At 34.7% G+C, this 22,843-nt stretch overlaps 1 protein-coding gene across 1 annotated transcript in view; it reads right to left on the bottom strand.

Moving 5' to 3' along the window:
- The window catches only part of EPHA4 (EPH receptor A4), a gene marked incomplete at its 5' end in the record, with an annotated part of 172,782 nt that overhangs the window by 29,495 nt on the left and 120,444 nt on the right, over positions 1 to 22,843 (bottom strand). The window contains 6 exons of the mRNA XM_083364988.1: positions 3,509 to 3,694; positions 4,400 to 4,513; positions 5,515 to 5,573; positions 14,581 to 14,692; positions 16,447 to 16,606; positions 17,761 to 17,885. Of these exons, the coding sequence (XP_083221114.1) occupies positions 3,509 to 3,694; positions 4,400 to 4,513; positions 5,515 to 5,573; positions 14,581 to 14,692; positions 16,447 to 16,606; positions 17,761 to 17,885 (756 nt within the window). The remainder of the gene's footprint in view (positions 1 to 3,508; positions 3,695 to 4,399; positions 4,514 to 5,514; positions 5,574 to 14,580; positions 14,693 to 16,446; positions 16,607 to 17,760; positions 17,886 to 22,843) is intronic.

The raw sequence follows: 22,843 nt of genomic DNA, 5'->3' as shown, positions 1-22,843 counted from the left end.
TTGCAATTCTAATATGGCCACTCTTTAGAAATATTTTTATTAGAAAACAATATGCTATAGAACATTAATAAGCTGGTGTGTTTTTTTTACCAATCTCATTTTTAGTGAGGGACACCTGCTTAATGCCAGTTTCTTCAGAATGTAAACATTCACAGCCATTGCCAAAATATTCTATCTCCTGGTCTTGTTCAAAATTTGTTTATAAGAAATATTTTTGTATGAATTACAAATCAGGCATCTATGACCCTTAACTATCTTATTTTCATAAGCACAGACCTCTTTTTCACCCCATGTACAGAAATCAAAGACAGACACATTAGTATGAATTTAGACATTCTGATTAGGAATTCAATTATTTAAAGAAAAAGGCTAAGCAAAGTCATTTGTCTTTATGTGTGAACATTCACCTCTCCTCACATTCATCACTGAAAATTGAATCTACTTAGTGCCAGTCTAGATATATTCATGACATAAACTCTGCAATATGACTAATGTCGCCTAATATATTTAAAGGAATTTTAATTAATTTTCTTCAATTAAAAGACATTTTATAAACTTAAAAAAGTATCATAACTTTTCAGTTGAATATATTAATTATTGGCTCTATTATACCTAAACAGAGGGTAGCTAATACAAGAATAAGAATAGAGACATGGATGACATGAAATTATTGTCTAAGTCTGTTGAGCTTTGATTTCTACTTCAACATATGATTTAACCTACATGGAAATGGGTGAACTAAAGGAATCCAGTGGTTGGTTCAGTTTGATTTCAACTCTAGGCAATAATTAATTGTCTAATGCAAAATGTGATATAGATTATAGAGGTTAACAAAATTCCAAAATTTCGGAGAAAGCAGAAAGTATGCTCAAAAACATAGCTAGGAGATTTATATATTCACAAAATAGATACCACACTGGTCCTACCTAATCACAGTTTTTTTTTTTTCCAAAAGGCAAATATTTCAGTGAAACCTTTGTGAATCCTTCCTTCCTTAACAAATTTCAAAAAGGTGATACAAAAAACATAGCAGGCATCAAAGCTAAGACAAGGAATATAGTACATATCAAGGGAGGAATTTGAAAACACATGTGTCTTATAGTATTTTGTTACCTGGTATATTAAACTTGATGATAATCTATTAGGTATAGATAACCATATAATATCTTTGTAGAATCTCATTATTTATCCATAGAATACAGCAATGAAGAATTGGAGCCTGGTCTGCAAACTTTATTTGGTAAATATGGTAAATATGAAACATTAGGTATAGCCAAAGTTTCTGGCACCATTTTGTTTTATAGGGAGGATGTGAGAAAGGAGACAGAATTATGTTAACCCCAGTAGAAATGTTACTGTTTATTTCCATTATAAACCAGGGAAGTCACATCTTAGTTTATTTGCAGAATGCTACTAAAATTTAGCAGCATGTTTCTTGGCGTCAACTCCCAATCCAAGAGAAGCAGTTTGACATCACGTAACCAATTTAAAATTTCAACTTAACACTAATTGTGCATCTATACTACCTTGTTCCTTCTATCATTTTATTCACACAAATATCAAAGATATTCTAACAATCTATATTATAATTTCAGGATTCATAAATGCACTATATATTAACCAACTCTTAATAATTCTACAGAGAAAATCGATATGGGTCTGTTTACTTAAACCTAGATATATTCATAAAAGCTTGCAACCTAGGAAATCAGGCTTCAAAAATCACTTGTTTTGGCCTACAACCTTCTGTTGGGAATTTTAAATCATTTTAATGCAGTGACAAGTACATTATGCAAATACTATCTAGTCATTTATAACTGTTACAGCTGTAACAGCTTGGAGGTTAAAAGCCTCAGTGGGGTTTCAGTATAAAGATTCCCCTGTTGATTGTCTGGTTTATTAAGGTGATATAAAAATCACTATAGCAAACATGCTATGGAGCCAACAGAAATGTCTTCTTTAATTAAAAATTACTGTAAAATCATTAAAAATGTTTATATCTTAATTGAAAATACTGCAGAATCTAGGGATCTGTTTCTTATAAACACCGGGAATTTGCTACAAAGAAATTTAAGAACTTATTCAAAATGCTGAAAGTGGAAGTAATTTATCACTATATGTTTTAAGTACATTTGAAATTCTTGAAGTAGGCAGGCTTTATAAAGAAGAATCAGCAAGATATAAGTTAAACACTGGATTTCAAAGACAATATTTTCAAAAATGTACTTACATGTCTTGCTTAGAAAGCATATTAATATTACAGGCTTAGAATAAACAAGTAAAAAGGGGCCATTTTGATCATGTACTTCCTGCTAAAGGTACAATCTTAAGAAAATTTCCAAAATTATAATTTGGGGGAAGCTGTGTAACACTGAGTATTGGAGGAATTTGAGTTTTGAAAACTTTCCCTTCACCATAATGGTTTATAGAATTATATTTATTTGCTGATGGTAACTTTCTGCCTTTAAAAAGGAAGGAGAATAGAAGGGATTCCACTGGCTGAATAGGAAATAATGGGTTAAATTCAGAGTTTACCTTGGTAACAACACAGAAACAACAACAACAAAACTTCTTGAAGTTGCACATACATTTTTAATTGTTTTCCTTCCACTGATAATATACCATGCCACACCCAATCTATTTGTCTAATCACCTTACTCTCAAGATTGGTTTTTGAGGGGACAAGATGCTTAAAAATGACTATATTGTTTGTATTTCTCTAGTTTGACTTTTTTGCTGTTGAAATAAATTTAATTCAGTTATGATTTTCACAACAGTACTTTTATTTTATTTTTTTAGCTAAGACAAGCTTCACGGATGCATTTTAGTTCTGGCCAGAAAATTAGGACAGTTGATTTGTACTTAATTCTTCCTGAGAGCGGACCTCATTGATATGCTGAATATTAACTGCCTTAAAAGCAGGGAAAAGAAGGGAAATATATATTTAAGCACATTTGTCTGATATGGAAATATATATATATATATATATATATATATATATATATATATATATATATATATATATATATATATATATATATATATATATACATACACACACACACACACACACACACACACAGAGAGACAGAGAGACGGACAGACAGACAGACAGACAGAGATTATCTTCCTTCCTTCCTCAATATCACTTTAAAAGTAATGGCGAACTTTTAAACTGTCCACAATTTCTAAAAACAAACCACCCTTCTGCTGTTTTCCTCCTGTTCTTTTAAAAGTTGTGGTATCGTGTTCCTTGTTAAATTATGCATAGGTTGCTTCAAGTTAAGGTATCAGCTACAATGATAAAACCATTTAGTGCTGACAATAAGATTAATGACTATTACTGCGCTGATTTCCTACTATTAGCACTCAGTGGATCTATTCCATCTGCCACTTTAGAGAAAGAAATGCTGGAAGGGGGAACCTCTGCACTGTTTTTATTTCATAGCTACTTTCAGTTTGTCCTGCTTAAGTTATACACATTAGTGACATATCATGGCCAACATACATTTAGTGACTACTCCTTCCAAGTGGATGATGTTGGGATGATCAAATTGTCCCATTATGCTGGCCTCACTCAAAAAGTCCCTTCTTTGTTTGTCTGTGTAGCCAGCTTTCAGAGTTTTGATAGCCACACAGATCTCCCTCTTTCCTGGAACCTTGAGACGGCCACTGCAAACTTCACCAAATTCACCTGCAGAAAAAGAAGCACGATAAAAAGGAATCTGCTGACACACGTACATTGTTTTAATGCAATTAAGACCTGATTAAATTCCTTCCATTAAGCACTGAGAAGCTTTGCTCTGGCTTAGGCTACCTGCAATCCCAAAGTCCCTTTGCAACTTCCAACTGCATTTCCTGTAGATTTCATTTAGCATCATTTAAAAATATGGAGTACCATTTAAAAATGGAAAACTCAGTATCCAATTGTATATATGACACACAACCATACATTTTACATCACTGTTGTGTGTATTGCATTCTTTTTTCTTCCTTCTCCTCACCAAAATTAAGTCCAAACTGTGGGCACACAAAGATTGTCCATGTTAATTCAATTGAGGATAATGTGTAGTTTGGTTGATGATATGCCTACTTCACCTGGACTGATTCTATTATTTCCTCTTTTTACTTATTTGAAAAAATACTACAGAATATAACTTGTAAAAACAGAAATATAATAGACTTGTTCCAGTCATATAAATTTATGTATTGAAAAGTTAAAAACTGGGTCTCCTCAGACACTGTAAACTATTTTATTCAAATGTCTTTGAAAATTGCCTGAAGACTGATAATATATAGAAGAATGTTTACATAAAAAATAATAATAAGTCAACAATTCAACATCCCAGTAAGAATTTGCCATTATAAATTCAGTGCTAACATGATGTCTTAAGCTTACCGACACCTATGACTTTTTCAATCTTTATGCATGAGGCATCAATTTCTTTGGCAAATTCCCGCACAGCTTGGTTGGGATCCTCATAAGTAAAGGGATCTACATAGGTTCTGACACCTAGAATGCAAATATGATTTTATGAAAACTTAAGAACTACATACAAGATAGATAAATATATAGGGAAGGAACATTGCTGTATGTCCACAGAAGATTACAAAAACTATGTAAAGAAAATAATATGCTCAAAAAGCCTCATCATGCATACATTGCACAGATGAATAGAAAATATTAAAGTCAGATCCTATATACAGACCATACATTTGAGTTCCAACAGTAAGTTTGAGTTTTCTGTAACTTACATCAGGAACAATAATGAGTATGCACATCCTCAAATTTTCTATTGATTTCTATGCTCATGTGGAAAGGACTCCAATGAGAATTTAAGGAAAGAACAATTCTTATAAGTTCTATATCAGTGATGGCAATCTCGGAATGTCACATGACTTTTTTGCCATTGCCAGCAATGGAATGGGTGCATTTTTGCTATGTTCTACATCTTAGAAATCTTTTCATTTATTGACCATTTAAAAATCATATCTATACAAAGAAAAAAAGTGCCTTGCAAGGAAAAGAGAAAATGTGAAGGATTACTTTCTTTCTGTGTTCAGATACTATACTAAATCACATTGCTTAAATGCCCTGAATTAACCCAACTCATTAGGCCATAAATCATTATATACATATTTTTAATAGCTTGGACAATATGTTAAGAAACAAAACACATTATATCTGAAGGATGCAATGTATAATTCCAGACTATATATTTCAAGCCTTAGAACGTTTTCTCAAATGAAAATCTTTATTCTTTTTAAGTATCATCTGAATACTATGTAACAGGGTGCAGCTTTTATAGGGATTTGCATGCATATACATTTTCTATAGTAGCATTCCAATTATGAAGTTATACACAACAGAAATACAAATACAGTTTGAGTGGAAAAAAGCTCCAAATAAAGAAAACTAAGCAATATAACTTGCAAAACGTAATTTTTTGCTTTACATAGACTAATTTTAAGAATGCATGCAACAGAAGAAAATCAAGCACTACTGACTTTTACCTTGATTTAAATGTTTTTCTTCATCTGCTTCTTGTTTAGCTTTACTGTATTTGCTCCTTCTGTAGAAAAGGGGGGGAAAGTATTTCAGATTAAAAGAATTATCTAACTAGTTGTAAATGCAGAGATTTCTGAATTTCTGGATTATTTTATAGTAGATTCCAACATTTATTCTGTCAACTATCACAGGGTTGGGATAATTTAAGGTCTACTTGAAGTAGACATTGCTATATAGCTTGCATTGTACTAATTATTATCTACATCCATAGATACATATAATCAATGGATATTTGGGGAAAATATTTTGCATCAGTATTTTGCTATAAAAGAATATACTTCTGTGATCAGACTCATTTGTTTTCATTTCTGCTAATCAAAGAGTGTGGTGGTACATCATGTCTGTGAGCTGCATTTGTTGCTAGCTGGTTTATAAATATTAATCAAGGTGCTGATGATCATACATAAAAACTTTTGTGACATAGTGCCTAGTTACTTAAGGACTGCTTATCTCCATGTTCTACACATCCAGTAAGATATGGCAGACTGAATACCTTTCAGGTTCCCTCAATTAAATAATGTCAAGTGTGCATTTTCTGTTGCAACACCTGCCCTCTGTAATAGTAGGGCTCCATAAGATGTTGGAAAACTGTTTATTCTCCCACACCTTGAAGTAGGATGGTGGTGACCCTTCTAATATTTGGTTTTGCTTGGCATACTTTTTAAGACAAATGAGCGGCGTGGTGGCCTGGTGGTGAAGATCCTCGCCTTCCACTTGGAAGGTTGAGAGTTCAATCCTAGGTAGCGGCAGATGTTTCCTAGGGTGCAAAGAAAAAATATCTGCTGCAAACTCCGTATGGCGTCAGGAAGGGCATCCGGCCAGTAAATGCTCAGTTCTATCCAGTCACCCCTAACTCTACCCTGAATTAAAGATTATAGGGTCATAAAACTTTTTTTAAGACAAATATTTGTTCATTTACTTTATTATTCTGGCTTTTAATTATGCAAAGTATCCAGAGTCACTAGGGGTCTAGCTTTTAAAAAAATATTTGTAAATAAGTATAGAGAAAGACTGGAATTAATTATTTTAGCCATCAGATTTACAAATAAAATAGCTGGTCCTTGGCTGATATTTGGGCAGTGTTGCAATGGCAACTACTAACTTATACTTGATTAAGCTATTTATACTTTGCATAATGAAGCATCAAGATTATTCATATTATTGCAATATATGGTGTATCTTTAATCTTCAATGAAGATTAAACAATAAACAAAAGCAGCAAAAACAAAGAAATGTAACAGAATGGTTAAGGAAGGGATTTTCACATAGTTAGAAAGAAATAAGCATGTGATCCTAACATATATCTCCATAAATTCCTAGGATCTCAGGATTCAGTTCAGGGAATTTTCTTTAAATACTATTCTCATTAAATATAATTTAAAACATTCTTATTTTGACATCAAAATGAGCCTTGGTGGAGCAGTGGGCTAATGCCTCCTTAAGTAACACCAGCTGCCTGCAATTAGTGCAGGTTCACATCCCACCAGGCTCAAGGTTGACTCAGCCTTCCATCCTTCCGAGGTAGGTAAAATGAGGACCCAGATTGTTGGGGGCAATTAAGCTGACTTTGTAATAATGCCGCTTGGGGTGTGTGTGAAAGCCCTAATAAGCAGGCATATACATAGAATGAAGGCTACAGCTAAGCTTGTAAGCCGCCCTGAGTCTTCGGAGAAGGGCGGGATATAAATGGAATTAAAATTTAAAAAAAACCATGGTGTTTTAGCCTTTTTCTTCCTTTTGCATTTCTGGGAGCTGTTAATATTTCCCAGCATCAGGAAATCCATAGCTATCCCAAGAAATAGTTTGGGATATGCTGGATAAATCTGCAAACAACAATGAAAGTGACAATCACTTGTAACCAATTATGAGATTTGCTATTATTCTTTCAAAAGTGTTAAGCCAGCTAGTCAGCCATGAGACCTGGGAATTCCAAGTGTTGCAATCTTCACACATATCTAAGATATCAAAATGGACAAAGTTGATTAAACTATTTTAATTATGACTAAACAGATATTTTCTTCAAAATGAAATACTAAAAAGATGCCACTGGATCAGTGATACCAAATTTGATCCAGTGTCTCTAAAAGTGACATGAACAAAATTCATTCTGCATGCAAACTATGCTCCTGAGGCTGTGGACTCCTGCATCATAACCATGCCAAACATTCACAAGTACATGACAGATTAAAAACTATATCAACATTTCAATCAAAATCTTGACACAAACACATAGATTTCTGTTCTAATAGGGGAGAGAAAAGTTTACCATGCAAACATATATAGGTTTATTATGTATTTAATCAAACTAAAGAAACTGCTGACTTTAATATCCTATTTATTATATATTCCTATTGCACCCTCTAATGATTGGAATAAATGTTCTTATGTATTTGTCAACACTGCTAACATTGAATGTTATTGCTTGAGAAGAGATGAAGAAGTAGCCGTTTCATATGTTAAACTTGTGTATTGCTTTAAGACTAGTGTATTGCTTTAGTTTAAGGTTAGAAGGGGGAATGAGTAGGAATGCACCTTCAAGGCCATTCCTCTCATTAAGAAGATAAGTCTTTGGCGGGTCTTCTAATGGAAGGGAAAGTGATTCTTTAAATTAATTGGAGAATATGATTAATGACAAAATTAGAAAGGTGGAGAATTGTGTTTTAATATATTGTGCAATATATTGGGCGGAGATTTCAGATTCCAGCTTCTCTCGAGCAAGCATTTGCCAGTGTATTAGGCTAATAAAGGACTTTTAAGGTAAACAATGCCTCAGAGTCACTCGAAAAGCCCATACGTGGGAAACCTGACAGTATTTATGTATGACACATTGTTCAGACAAAATAAACCTAATAAATATATTTTTATCTTTGATTAAAAAGAACCTCTAAAAACAAAACTCTGAAAAAGGGGGCATTTAAAAGAGGGCAGGCACTACTTTTCAGTCCACTAATTATTACCCTATTAAGGTCTAACAGAGGCTTCCCAACCCACTCTTTACTTAAGTTCTGTCTTTATCACCTGTTGAGCTTTTGCCCAGAATTAGAGACTACTGGGCCTTTTTGTTTTGAAAAGATTCTTTCTTTCTTTCTTTCTTTCTTTCTTTCTTTCTTTCTTTCTTTCTTTCTTTCTTTCTTTCTTTCTTTCTTTCCTTTTCTTTTCTTTCTTTCGCTTGTTTGATCATTAGTAGGGTCTGGGAAGTGCTCAGGATGCCTGAAAAAGGCTGGACACAAACTGACATTTGTAGACAGCTTACCTAAATGACAGCAAAGGAGCCTTTTGTCATATTCAGCTCTATAATTATAGGGATTTGGGTGACAGTGGTTAAGTGGAAGGCGGGTTCAGGAAGGGAATATAAGCACCATGAAAAAACCCTAGGGGTCAGAGATCCAGGCAAGTCTACAGGTGGGATTTAGAGATAAAGAAAAGGTGGACCTTAAAACTGGCAGGCACATACAGCACATGACAAAAAGTAAGTGCCAAGAGTATTAGCAGGTATTATAAAGAAGCAGCATGCGATCCACATTCTTCTTTCCTAGTCAATGCATCAGTTTGCAATGTCAGCATTCACAGAGCAAAGTGGAAAAACAAAGACCAACAAAACCTTAAAGAAGCTGGATTCTCTATTGAATTAGAAGATGACCTGTGATCATATGGGCTTTCCCAAATTATCACTACAAAGCAATGGAATTCTTAGTTACTGAATCCTAAATTATTGATTATAATAAACAACCTTCAGCAAAATATCACCCAATGAGATAAATCATATTAAACTACTCAATTTGCTTCTTAAAGCCAAAGCAAAAACCTTGCTGTCATTTACTGAACAGTTTTCCATTTCTTTTTTTGAACCCACTACCTTTTATTTACTTATTGAAAACTTTATGTACTGCTGTTCCAGGGGCAATACAAGCCTTAGAATATAGTATAAATATATAGTAAAAAACAAACATATTACAATCCAAAAAATAATACAAACAAAAAAACCCATATCTAAATAAAATCAAATACATAAGACAATCAATAGAACTGATTCTGTGATTAAAGAAACATAGGTAAAATGCATGGTTTGAAATAGGTTTGTTTGGTGTAAATTGCTGAGATCTTCTACTGTTTCTATTTCATCATCATACATCATACCCTTTGACAAACAGCTAGTTCATTTTTCCTGCATAATATGTGATATTAGCACTGGTATCAAAAATGCAAAGCTTTATTGAAGAAATCGAATCTTGTAAGAATGGGTACCTTTACATAAAAACACAACAGCTTTTCTCTATCAGATCAATGATGCATATGAGAAAGCTAAATAAAACAGACGATAGCCCTCTGTGGATTCCTAGCTGCTGGAATTTAAAGCATGATATCTATTATTCAGGTGATATATATATTGAGGTAAACAGGGATCTATGATTTTAATCCTATTATTTTCTGAAAACTCTTTTTACAAATATCTAAATTTAAGGTCAGCACAATTTATTGTGGAAATAAATTCTATAATTTAAATACTATAGCTTAAGTATGAATCTATTATACACACTTGTTCAAACCTACATGACAAGAGGTCCAGAATGTGCGAATGTGAAGTAGTTAAACATTGGTTACATACAGTAATCATAATCAATAAGCTGTTTGTATAACACAATAAGTATATTATAAACTAGTTCGTATATAGAAGTAAGCTATCTATAAGCTCTGCCTACTACATGTTTCAAAAAAGTTAACTTCCAGTTAATTTCTTCCTCCTGTAGATTATCAACACTTTCGAAGATGGTATCACTGACAATCTATTAGGTGATGAAATCCATATGGCTGACATATATAGAACCATGTGGATCAAATCAAACACCTATTTGATTCAGCATTTTGTGTCCAAAGTTGTCTTTGGAAAGCCATGAACAGCACAAAAGTGTATCAACACATTTTAGTTCCTGGCACTGACAGACATGTTGCATTTGTTAACTATCATGATCAATACTCATAAGCTCAGTTAAAAGAAATATTTTCTCCCACATTGTGTGTGTGTGTGTGCATTTAAAAAGACTAAGCAATTTAGATTACAAGTACAACTGTATTAAAACAACAAGAGAAGGTAATGTATTAAACCTAACTTTTGGAAATAATTGTTTTTGCTTCAACACAGAATTTGAAAGTCTTACGTAGAAACTTTTTTGTCTTTAACAGTTTTTAACAACAATGCTTAGCACAACTTTAAATATCTGTTACAGATCATGATATTTTGTGTTTCAATTTCAGAACAACATAATTCAATCCAATGGCCATTTGCATTCTTTTATAATAAATTCACAAGCAGTTGGGCCAAGCATCCAAGCTTTTTATAAACCACATATTTGTTTTTGTCAAATTGATGTATATTTTGTCAATTTGATGTATACAGAGTTATCTGGTTTCACCTTTATGCTGATATCAAAGAGAATAAATAGGAGCGCAAGGAGTTGACATTTCATTTTCTAAGAAGTGATCCAGGGAAGTCCCATTACTAGAGTACATTTATCTGACTTCAGAGGTGTTAATTTAAATAAAATAAAAATGAGGAAGTAGGGTAGGAATTATCTTAGAGAACCTCAACAGGACAATTCTCTGAGGTGCTGACTTGTAATTAGAAATCCAAAGCATCTAAGTATCAATCCTGTCTTAAATAATAAAGCAATCAATAAAAGCGGTGGAGGAATTCAAGTCACTAGGCTCAGCAACACTATTTTCTGTTGGAATAGCTTTTAATAAAGCTATCTCTGTGCTGTATTTTCATAGATTATTTTTCTCTTATCAACATGGAAGCTCGTGAAACTGCTAAACACCTACTGAAATCTATTACAATGATGACTAGTTCTCAGTTTTTATAACTGCATGGCTTATATAACTGCTTTTCTTTTTTTAAAAAACAGAAAAAAACAAATTGAAATTATACAAGAATACATTAGAAAGTATAGAATCTAATTCACATAAATCCCAGATTCTATCATCCAGTTTACTTTCTTATTTTAATTGAGTTTATTAAAAGACTAGAAGCAGATCATGACACTTAAAGATTTTTTAGTATCTTAATGTTCCACAGAAAATATGCGAAATAAACCTTGAGTCACAGAGCATATGGACCAGGAAATGCTATGTTAACTAGATCTGGATATTGACCTTTCTCAATACAGTATGAATAATATAGCCTTCTGTTTTATTTGCTGACTCTGGAGCAACATTTTTTTTTACCAAGAAAAGAGATAACCAGTACCAAACATTAAAACTTAAAATTTGTCATCTTAAACCAGGGTGTTTTAGGGTCATTAGAATTGTAATACAATCTTAGAAATCCTTTAATAGCTTGGAGCCAAATTTATTCAATCTAGGAAAGTATTATATATGCATACTCTATTACTATTATTATTTTGAAGGATGGCGGGAAGCGATGGATTTATCAATCCTTTTCATTGAAATGAAACAGGACATCTGCTGGAATTAATATCCTCTAACGAACAATGGAACATATGGGGCAGTGGAACACGCTGCTATTGGAAATTACTTATGCAGTATAGCATAGTAATCTTTAGGGGTATGCAAAATGTTTTCAATTTGAACCATTTCAAATTTGAAACAATTCATCTTGACTTCAAAATGTCCTGCTTCAAAGAGAAAAGGCTGTTTCAAGTGTGAAATAGGCTGTTTCCCTTAGAAGTGTTCTGAATATGAAGCAGAATGTTTTACTTCTGGAACAGAGATGTTTTCCTTTCAAAACATTTCCACAATGGCTCAGAGCAGCCCATTCTGCATTGGAATATAGTAGTTTTTGCACTTGTAGCAGGGTGTTTCCAATTTAAACCAGAGTGAATTTCAAGCACTATGCACACCTCCAATTTTTATTTCTACAGTTTATGCATCATATATCACAGTTCTAAAACCTCATTTTTTTTTCTCTGTTCAGTGGACTACTGGGAAAAGGGCAGGAAAGTCTTGCCAGAGGTAGAATAGCTTCGTAAGCACTTTTAAAACGAGGGCAAGAGCTACATAAAATTCAGTAATAGGTTATCTAACTTGTTTTAATCCTATCTAAATTCATATTTGATATCCATGCACTAAATAACAGAATATCAGTAGATTGTCACCTCACTGTGAATTATTGGAAAAATCTTTATATTTTATTTGATTGTTTAATATTTATCATTAATTATTGCATGGATTCTTACAAACTAATAAATAATAGATTTATACATTTCTATTCAGCCACGGAATGTGAAGAAAAGGAAGAAAAAGGAAAAAATAAAATCTGGTAATTTGATTTTGGTATAATCCAAATAAAATGATATATACAGTAGGTTGCCTAAATAATTTATTCCAATTCCTTGGTGCTAAATGAATAAATGGTATACATTTCCTTATTAATATGACATACTATATTATTACTATTACAGTACTCATCTTCATTTGGGAAGAAAAATGGCAGAAAAATAAGGAAACATGTAATAAATATATTTAATAACATATTGTAATAAAATATATTCCTCTCATTTCCCTATTAAATTCTGGAAATGCAGAAAAGCACGGGAATTAGAAAAAAACCATTGTTTACCCCACTGTTTACAATCTTAAAAATTGTGACAGATTCTCTCACTTTAGTGGTTGTTTAAATGGTGATTAAAGAATGATGTAAGGTTTTATAGGTGTGTTTTTCTTTTAGTATCAGGAACTAAGATGTATGAGTTAAATGCTGGCAATGGAGACTCACTCTAAGGCTAGCCAATAGAAGCAAAATGTGAAAGAGAGCACTTTTTTTGTATACACCAAACCTTTATTTTAAAGGAAAGATAGAAAACTGACTGCAGAAAAAGACCTAGTAGTCTATCAAGTCTGCCCTTTGAGTTTTTTGTTTTTTCTTTCTAATTTATGTACTTATTATTTATTATTTTTATTTTACTTTTTAATGTATTAATTAATCTTTGTTCACATTTGTGGAACCTTTTTCCTGTCTTCTTACTACTTCCCTATCCCATTCTCTCACTTCCCTCCAGCCAGATTATCTGGTAAGAAACAGATAAATCTTTCCAGAGATCTCTTTCTTCTTTCCTCCTCGTTCCATTAACTTCCTTCTGTCCAATTCTCCACACTTAGAGAAGACTTTTTTCCCCAACTTCCATTGTGTAATGCTTCTCTTTCCATATCTTCTTTCTCTGTCTCTACAAATTTTCCACCAGTGGATGAAACTAAACCAAGAGAAAGATGAGGTCTTCTTTCTTATTGCAAAAGAAAAAGAACCTACTTGTCTGCCAGCCCTAAACCCCTTTCACGTACAGATGGTACTGAGTTCCAAATGAGCCTTATTTCAAAGAAATATTTTTTTTAAATTTATCTAATATTTTCCCTTCTTGCTTTGTCCAAGAAGAAAGCAATATAATTTATGCTCTGAATAAGCAAACAAAAAAACCTTTCACCTGTGGAAGTAAGAGTAAAAGCTTTCTTTTCCTAGACCTTTAATTTAACCTAGCTGGTTTACCCACTATGGAATATATAAGTGTCTTCTATTGTGTTCCTCACAGCAAACAACAGCTGATGTGGCCAAATGCAGAGGTGATTAGAAAATCAAAAAAGGCATTCTTTTTACTGGGTATACAGGAGCTTGTTTCATTTCATCTCCCCAGAACGCCTTCTCTGGCTTGGCACTCTTAGCACAGAACTCATCAACCCAGAATAATGCATTCATTAAATTCTACATCAAATTACAGTCTCTCTTCAGATCTTGTTGCTGGCTTGCATCTTAAAACCTCCCACCACCACCCCCATAGCAAGAATTGGTTTTGCATCTGAACAGCAAATAATTCTAGAACAATTACCATTACATTACATGCTGCTGTGGTACTGATGCTGAGAAGATCAAAGCAACACAGGAGAAGTCTTGTGATGCAAATGCAGTGTTTATGATGCTAATCAAAGAATTTAGCTTTGTTTCAAGGAGGCAAAAAGCTCCCTCATGAAAGAAAAGGAGAAAGAAGGGGAGCTTAAACCCTTACCTCCTACTGATGACAAAGGCAGCAATGAGAATGACCACGAGGACAACACTGCCAGCCACTGAGACCAGAAGGACGGTGGGATTGGTGCCTTCCCCAATGATGGGAGAAGGAACTAGAAAAAAACACACACAATATTTGTTAAGATTCTGCAGCAATTATGCCACAGATAAGAATAGCACAGGATCAGAGAGTGAGGTGTGAGCAGTTTATGTGAAAATAAAGGCAGTTCATTACTTTGTCTAGAATTATTCTGTCACCTTTTCAGTAGGTATTCATTCTTAATTCTTTTCCAGGAGAGCCCTAATTAGTAAAAAGACATTATGCTCCACAATGAATTTTGGGAAAACTCTTCGGTTTTCTCCCTTCACTTTTACTCTTGAGAATATAATGGCTGATTTAGTGCCTGCTGAGCTGCTTCCCATTTCATTTGATTTAAAATGGACCAGATGCTCATTCCTTGACTATGAGCAAGAGGAAGATTCAAACAGAACAAGATGTTTTCCACTGTCTTCAGCGGCATAGAGTACTTCACATTTTCACATGCTCTGCCTGAGGGTTGTTAACACTGAACAGCACAACCTGAACTGATTAAAATTTCTTCATGCAATGAAAATTAAACATCCAATCTCTCCTGTTATTTCAAGAAGCAAACATGTTTTTTCAACATTTGTCCAACAGACACACACGTGCACAATATTGACATTTTATTTTGAAATGAATTGGAGAAGAGAAAATAATAGCTAGATCTAAAATAGTCCCTAATTATACTGAACAAAGTTTTCCTCCTTGGCAGAAAGGCAGCAGAATGGCAATTGGACTTGATTGCCTGATTGCTGACAAATGAACTAGAATAGAAAGGAGGTGAAGATTCAAAGCTGTTAGCTACTGGCCCATCTAGAATGATTACTTCATGGGGAAAAAGTCCTCTAGGGTTTCATATTTTCTCATTCCTAAATGTGCTATACAACAAAGGCCAAAGTATATTGAAGTCAAGAACAAGTCAACACCCTCATCTATCCAACATGTATGCAAACTGATTGGACTGACAATTCATAAATGACTCATTACTATTGTTTTAGGGAACTGTGCAGTCAGGAATATTCAAAAGTTTCATGTCAAGTACAGAAATATTTAGAAGAAAAAGGAAACCAATTGTTACATTTAATATAATTTATAATTGTCTATGGAGCCTGACATTTAGTATACTTTGCAAATCTACCATTAATTAATAAACTGAACAGCAAAAATAATATATGTTTCTTTAAAATATTGAAAACAGTTTGCCTGTAATATAAAGATAACAATGAATGTAAGTAGAGGGGTTATGCTATTATTTTATTTCCTCTCTTTTTGATAATTTCCTTTTGGCATTCTAAATCTAGGAACTCAAGTTTATACTTGTGTTTGGAAGTTTTAAATCCTGAAAACTTCCAAACACAAATGACTCAATATAATCCAACAACCTATTACTCTTTTCACAAAAAAAGTAGATACAAGGATGTTGAAATTAAAGCCCTATCTTTCCATCTTTGGTAATGTTAGTGACATGCTTCTTTTTTCTCTTTTTTCCATTGCTGGAAAAGGTTTGTGAATATAATGTGGACAGAGTAAAGGAGACAACATCCTTGCATTTCAGGCACACACAAAAGAGCACACTTCCAATTGGACTCTTGGTAAAAGCAATAAAAAACAACAAAAATACATGAACACAGAATCCTTTTGATTTCTTAGTTAAAGCTTGGTAATGAATTCCAAACCATCACCAACAAATCATTCACATTCAACTCAAGTCCATACAATAGGCTTTTGAAATAGTGACAAGGGAAAATGCCTCCATTACCCCAGTGAGAGATCTATTGTTATTACCTGTATTGGTTGTGAATTCAAACGGTCCACTGAAGTCTCCATATCCAGCTGCTGTCCTTGCTCGCACATGAAAGACATATGAAGTCAAAGGATTCAAACCCTTGATATCAGTATTTCTGGTTGCTGTTTTCACAATGCGATAGCTACGCTCATTTTGGTCCTAGCAAAAAGAAAGAAACATAAAAAGGAGGAGGAAAGTGAATAAGGAGGTCTCCTGAAGGTCTTGGATCTTTGTATTTTACTTATTAGGAAATATAGTCACATTTAGATAATGAATGTGATTTTTCTTTTAGTGTTTCTATTATTAGCTTTAATGACATGAGTGTTATGGACTTTTAAATTTTGTCAGAGGATTTTTCTTGTCTGAAAAAGCAAAGAGAATATCTATAATTTAAACTCTGCTGGGGGAAAAGGTAAGAAAGAATTTTTTGGTAAAATAACAAAGTAGTTGTCATCCTCTTCCTGATGAACTAACAATGTTTTATTTCTAGTAGTCTTTTCACACATTCTCCTTTTTTCTTTGAAGTTTAGAACTATAAGTCCTAAAATAATTGAAGGGATGGCTGCCAATCTTCTCCAACTATTTTCTGCTTTTCTGCTGGTAAATACATCAAGAAAAAAAATACTATAATCTTGTTCCAGGAAAAATCTACAACTCATTTTTGATACAATTAGGAAAGGAAATAAAGTGATTATATTAAAAGAAATGGAAAGAGAGAGAGAGACAGAAGAAAAAAGTAATTGTTCACTTTGCAGACAACCTTGAGAGGAAATAGATCTTTTTATAGTTCTGAAATGGAGGAGCAACAAATTATATTATAGAAATAACAATTCTGCACAATTTGGAAGAGGTGAAGAATGTAATTTTCTTTTCCTTGTTTCCTATTAAAATTTATTAAACCCCCACTATCATTCTGGGCAAAAGCTATCAGCTCATACAGAGTCCATTATTATTACTGTGTTATATTCTTCATTATTACACATCTATCTCTGTTTTAAGGCTAATGTTGCACTGCTTCTATGTTCTATTGATTTTCACTACAAATAGCCTCATTATGATCAGAGAGTTCCTAGAAAAAGAAAAAATGCCACCACTATTACCCAGTAAGAAAAAAAAATATATATGCAAGTTGTTATTCAATTCAACTTCTTAGTCAACTTCTTTTGACAGTTCAATTGTCAAAATGGGTATGATTATAAAAACATTTTTTTCTAATAAAGTCCATTTATGTGATGATTACTGTATGTTTATTTGACTCAGCATTCAAACATTATACTGAAATGTCATTTATCCATAATTAATAATAATAATACCTTTTCGTAATATTTGACTTCATATTCCAAGATGACTCCATTTGGCCGGTCAGGTTCCAGCCAAGCCAATGCCACACTGTGCCTTGTTATTTCCTTAGCTTGGATCAAAGTAATTTGAGAAGGAGCTGTCAATAAAGAGATTGGGAAATGTCAGAAAATGTTCGCAGAAGAAGTCAAAGTATTGAATGATGTTCGAATGTTTACATTTTTAGAACATATATATATCTTGAACATATCAAATAATACAACTCAGAGCAGTTCTAGCTTTAGGCATATTGGCATGACCGGCAGATTATTAAAATAGTATTTCTGCACTAAATTATATTTAAAGCCCAGGGCTTTGATGGCTCCTCCTTTCTTGTTATGCTGATTTTATGGCCTTATTCCAACTCTCTATTAGTACAAGTATCTTAATGAAGTCTTTCAAATTCTGCTGGCAAGGGAAAATAATGAAATATTGTTGAGTGACATCAGCAGTATAGTTTAATTGATGAATTATATCTGCTGATTACATCAGGAAAGTGAAACTAGCAAAAGCATCTATGCTGTGAAGAAGGATTAAATGATATCACACACACATAAGATAATAGGTTGGTGAGATGAAACCTATTTCCTCTAAATCAAGCATTATTTCAAATCATTTTTTTCCAATGATTTCTGTGTGTCCTTTCCACTGTTACTCTATCTTCTGCCTACAGAAATTGAAGAAATAACAGGAAAAACCAATGCCAAGAAAAACATTAAATCTTATAACTGACACTTGTGCATCCACATGGAGGGGCAAATGGAGAAGTAACATGTTATGAAGTATGATATCATCATATAAAAGGTGAAAATTATGTATGTCTTTTGAATCACTGGTGTACTGGTGTCAGGCCAGAAATGATGGCATTGTGGATTCTACTCACAACAATTTTATATGATCTAAATGTTTCCCTTCCCTCATATTAAATAGCCAGGTCTTCAAAGTTTTTGCTGGCACCCTTCTCACACTCTCTGCCACTATCAGGCAAGTGGAATCATCAGTAATATAAAAAAAAATGATATAGAATCCTTCTGTCCCATTTGCCTAGACAAAAGGTTATGAAGTCCCGTTTTTCTTAAAAATGAATTTTAAGCAACAATAAAACTGTATCCGATGTAGCGAAACAAGTTATTTTACTTGCTGTTTGATTATTGATTATATTGATTACATATCTTATGTGGCACTTGGGACAGAGATCATGGAGACAATATAGAAGTAGTCCAAGTATTTAAATTTGAAATGAATTTAGAATCAAGAGGTACAGGGATGCTGTCTGTTATTAATCAAAAAGCTTTCTGCATTATACATATAAAAATGATTTTTTATTTTTTGAGATTCTTTCTGGTTTTAGTCTAGTCTAATCAACAGAAGTACCAATCATAATGACCAACATTTAGAAATATCTAAACACAGAACTAAAGGCAGTTCACATGTAACATCTATTATTTTCTTCATTCCCCACCTCAATACCATAGGCTGTCACCTCTTTTGAGCACAAGAGCCAATTTACTTCCAATTCAGCTGTGCTTCAGCAAGAAACATACTTAATACATTCATATTTAAAGTTGGCTTTCCAGAATTAAGGGTGGACCTGTTTTTCATTGGCAAGAACTCTGCCTTCCAGTTCTTAGGCTGTCCCATTTCCCTGCTAAGACACTAAGTTACTATATTTCATACTAACATCTTAAGTTGTCAGACAAGAGAATGACTTGGTAGTTCGGCAGGTTTCCAACAAACCTCATATGACAAACCTGGACATGGGCAAAAGGGTAAGATGCTAGCCATTTCTTGTGCTTGCCTTTTGCTCAGCTGTATTTTCTCATGCAATGTTATTAATACTTCAGGAATGGCAATACTAAGGGAAATTTCAGTTTTAAAATGTGTCAACAGGGTTTAGCAGTAGAAACAGTGACCATGTGGAAGTGTCCAAGACAATTTATTTCACCTTGATGTTTTTGTCTCGTTTTCACCTCTTTTCCAAAAGACAATAGATTTCTTGACAATTTCATCAGTATTATAAAACTGATTAAATTCTAAGCTTTCTTTTGAATTATATTTTTAAATGCAATATGGAATGCTAAGATAAAACAAACAATGGAATAAATAAGAAAGAAATGTCTCAATAAAAGCTTCTGAAGGTCTCCTTAATGATATCATTGGTGCCTGAACTTCAGACGTTTAAAAGGCCAGGGGACAATGCTGTTTCCCTTAACTATGACAGAAACAGATCCGTAGTCCTACTGGACGAATAGGCTTTCAGAAGATTTATGACTCAAGCTGCCTGGTCCTTATTTTTCTGTTACTGTGTGGTCATGTCTCTAGCCAACTGTTATCAAGTCCTGCCACAACTGACACAGCTTTGATACAAATGGTGGTGGTCTCCAGGGAAGGACAGATTTTTTTTTATCTTATCAGCAAAAGCTGTGCTGTATAGTCAGAGATTAGACAGCTTTCCAAATTGAATATATTCTTTCCTTTGTCCCTAAAAAAACGCCTACAAATATGCAGGTGCTTATTTTTGAAACAAACAAAACAAAATCAGCAATCAACAACCATCTGAACATTTATTAAAATCTTTCAATGGAAATTATAATATAAATACCTCATAAAAAGGGAAAGAAAGAAAGAAAGAAAGAAAGAAAGAAAGAAAGAAAGAAAGAAAGAAAGAAAGAAAGAAAGAAAGAAAGAAAGAAAGAAAGCCAAATCTAATTAAACTTATCTCTTGTTTTATGTTATTCTATATAATTTGTAAAACTCAAGGAACACTTTAAATAACAATATAAATATAGTCACAAGGAATAAAAAGTCAAAAGGAATAAAAATTGGACATGTAAACTTCAGAATTACTTGACATATCAGACAGACCTGATGGGGAAAAAAAAACTAAGCAGCAGGCACTCTCTGTCAGGAAGACTGTTTTCTGATCTACATTTTGACAGTTTGGCATCTCTGTTAAAAATTATTCTGGAGCTTTGCTTCTGCATCCTTCAGCACATCTGACAATCTGTCTATTTGTTCCTTACCATGAAACTTATGCGCATGAAAATATACTGAGTGACAGAAACAGGAATGGCAGGATCCATTAAAATGGATTACATCAAGATATTTACATAAAGTAAACAGCACCAACAAATGGAATAACTCTAATTTGATAACCCAGTTGTGACCCTGATACAAGGATAAGCTTTTCTCCATTTATTTTCAAGTGTCAACACTCAATGAAATAAATCTATCATGCTCTTCAAACAAGAACAGATTAGTGACAATCCAGCCATAAAAATCACATTTTCTGCTTAATCAGTATCTCTTGAAGACTAGTTGGGTTACTCTTTCATATAGAAACATTGAACAACAGATCCCAGCAATCTCTGAGAGAATTTCAGTTTGCTTTCGCTCATCTCCACATAGTCACAGATATTTGAATGTGAATACTGTGAAGTGATATCCCGAAATATTTGGGCTGAAAGAGTTTTCTCCTGGTACAAGGAGAATCAGGTATATTTCAACTGCAGCCAATGTGATTTTAGTATTATTGGAATTCTGGGTTACTAAACACAATCCCCTTCATGGATTACTGCCTTGTCGTGGTGCGCCCACAGAGAACGTCCTCCCCCTGGGGGCCATCAGTCGGCATTCTCTGACCGGTGGCACCCTGAGGAGGCCCTCTCTGTGGGAGCGCACTGGGCGGAGGGAAGTTGATGCTGGCCGCAGGTGCTCCCTAAGGTACTCCGGACCCATGCCATGTAGGGCTTTATAGGTCATTACCAGCACCTTGAATCTCACCCGGAAGGCAACTGGAAGCCAATGCAGCTCGCGGAGCAAAGGTGTGACATGGGAGTGTCGGGAAACTCCCAACACAACTCTCGCGGCTGCATTCTGTACCAGTTGGAGCCTCCGAGTGGTCCTCAAGGGCAGCCCCATGTAGAGAGCATTGCAGTAGTCTAATCGAGAGGTCACGAGCACATGAGTGACTGTACGCAAGGCATCCCAGTCTAGATAGGGCCACAACTGGTGCACCAGGCGAACCTGGGCAAAGGTCCCCCTAGTCACCGTTACTATATGATCTTCTAAAGAAAGCTGTGAATCTAGGAGGACTCCCAAGTTGTGAGCCCTATCTACGGGGGGTAATAACTCACCCCCCATAGTACGAGATGGAATGATCTGAGTTTCCCGAGATGCCGGCATGCACAGCCACTCAGTCTTGTCAGGGTTGAGCCGAAGCCTGTTCCTCCCCATCCAGACTCGGACCGCCTCCAGGCAATGGGACATCACGTCGAGGACATCACTGGGGTGGTTTGGGGTCGAAATGAAAATCTGGGTATCATCAGCATACTGATGATACCCAACTCCAAAACCACGAATGATCTCACCCAGAGGCTTCATATAGATGTTGAACAGGAGAGGCGAGAAGACCGACCCCTGAGGAACTCCGCAAACGAGAGGCCTCGAGGTCGACCTCTGTCCCCCTGCCAACACCGACTGCGAGCGTCCCAGGAGGTAGGAGGAGAACCACTGAAGGGTCCTCCCACTCCCAATCCCCTGAGACGCCACAGCAGGATACCATGGTCGATGGTATCAAAAGCCGCTGAGAGGTCTAATAGGACTAGGACAGAAGAACAACCCCTGTCCCGAGCCCTCCAGAGATCATTCACCAGAGCAACCAATGCCGTCTCCATGCTGTGCCCGGGCCTGAAACCCGATTGGTACGGGTCCAGATAGTCAGCTTCCTCCAGGACCAAAGAGAGCTGATGCGCCACCATGCTCTCAACAACCTTCGCAAGAAAGCGAAGGTTGGAGACCGGACGAAAGTTGTTTAATACAGCTGGGTCCAAGGCAGGCTTCTTGAGGAGAGGTCTCACCACCACCTCCTTCAAGGCGGCGGGGAAACTACCCTCACTCAAGGAAGCAGATATCACCACCTGGAGCCAGCCTCGTGTCCCCTCCCGAGCCGCATAAACCAGCCAGGAAGGGCACGGGTCCAATAAACACTTGCTATCCTTCATCATTTAAAATGTTACTTCAGGAAAATGAATAGTTGACTAAGATTATATATTCTTT

This window comes from Vipera ursinii, assembly GCF_947247035.1.
Source record: "Vipera ursinii genome assembly, chromosome: 5".
In the NCBI taxonomy this organism is placed as follows: Eukaryota; Metazoa; Chordata; class Lepidosauria; order Squamata; family Viperidae; genus Vipera; species Vipera ursinii.
Note: the sequence above shows the minus strand (reverse complement) of the source record. Positions and strands in the feature narration are given on the sequence as shown.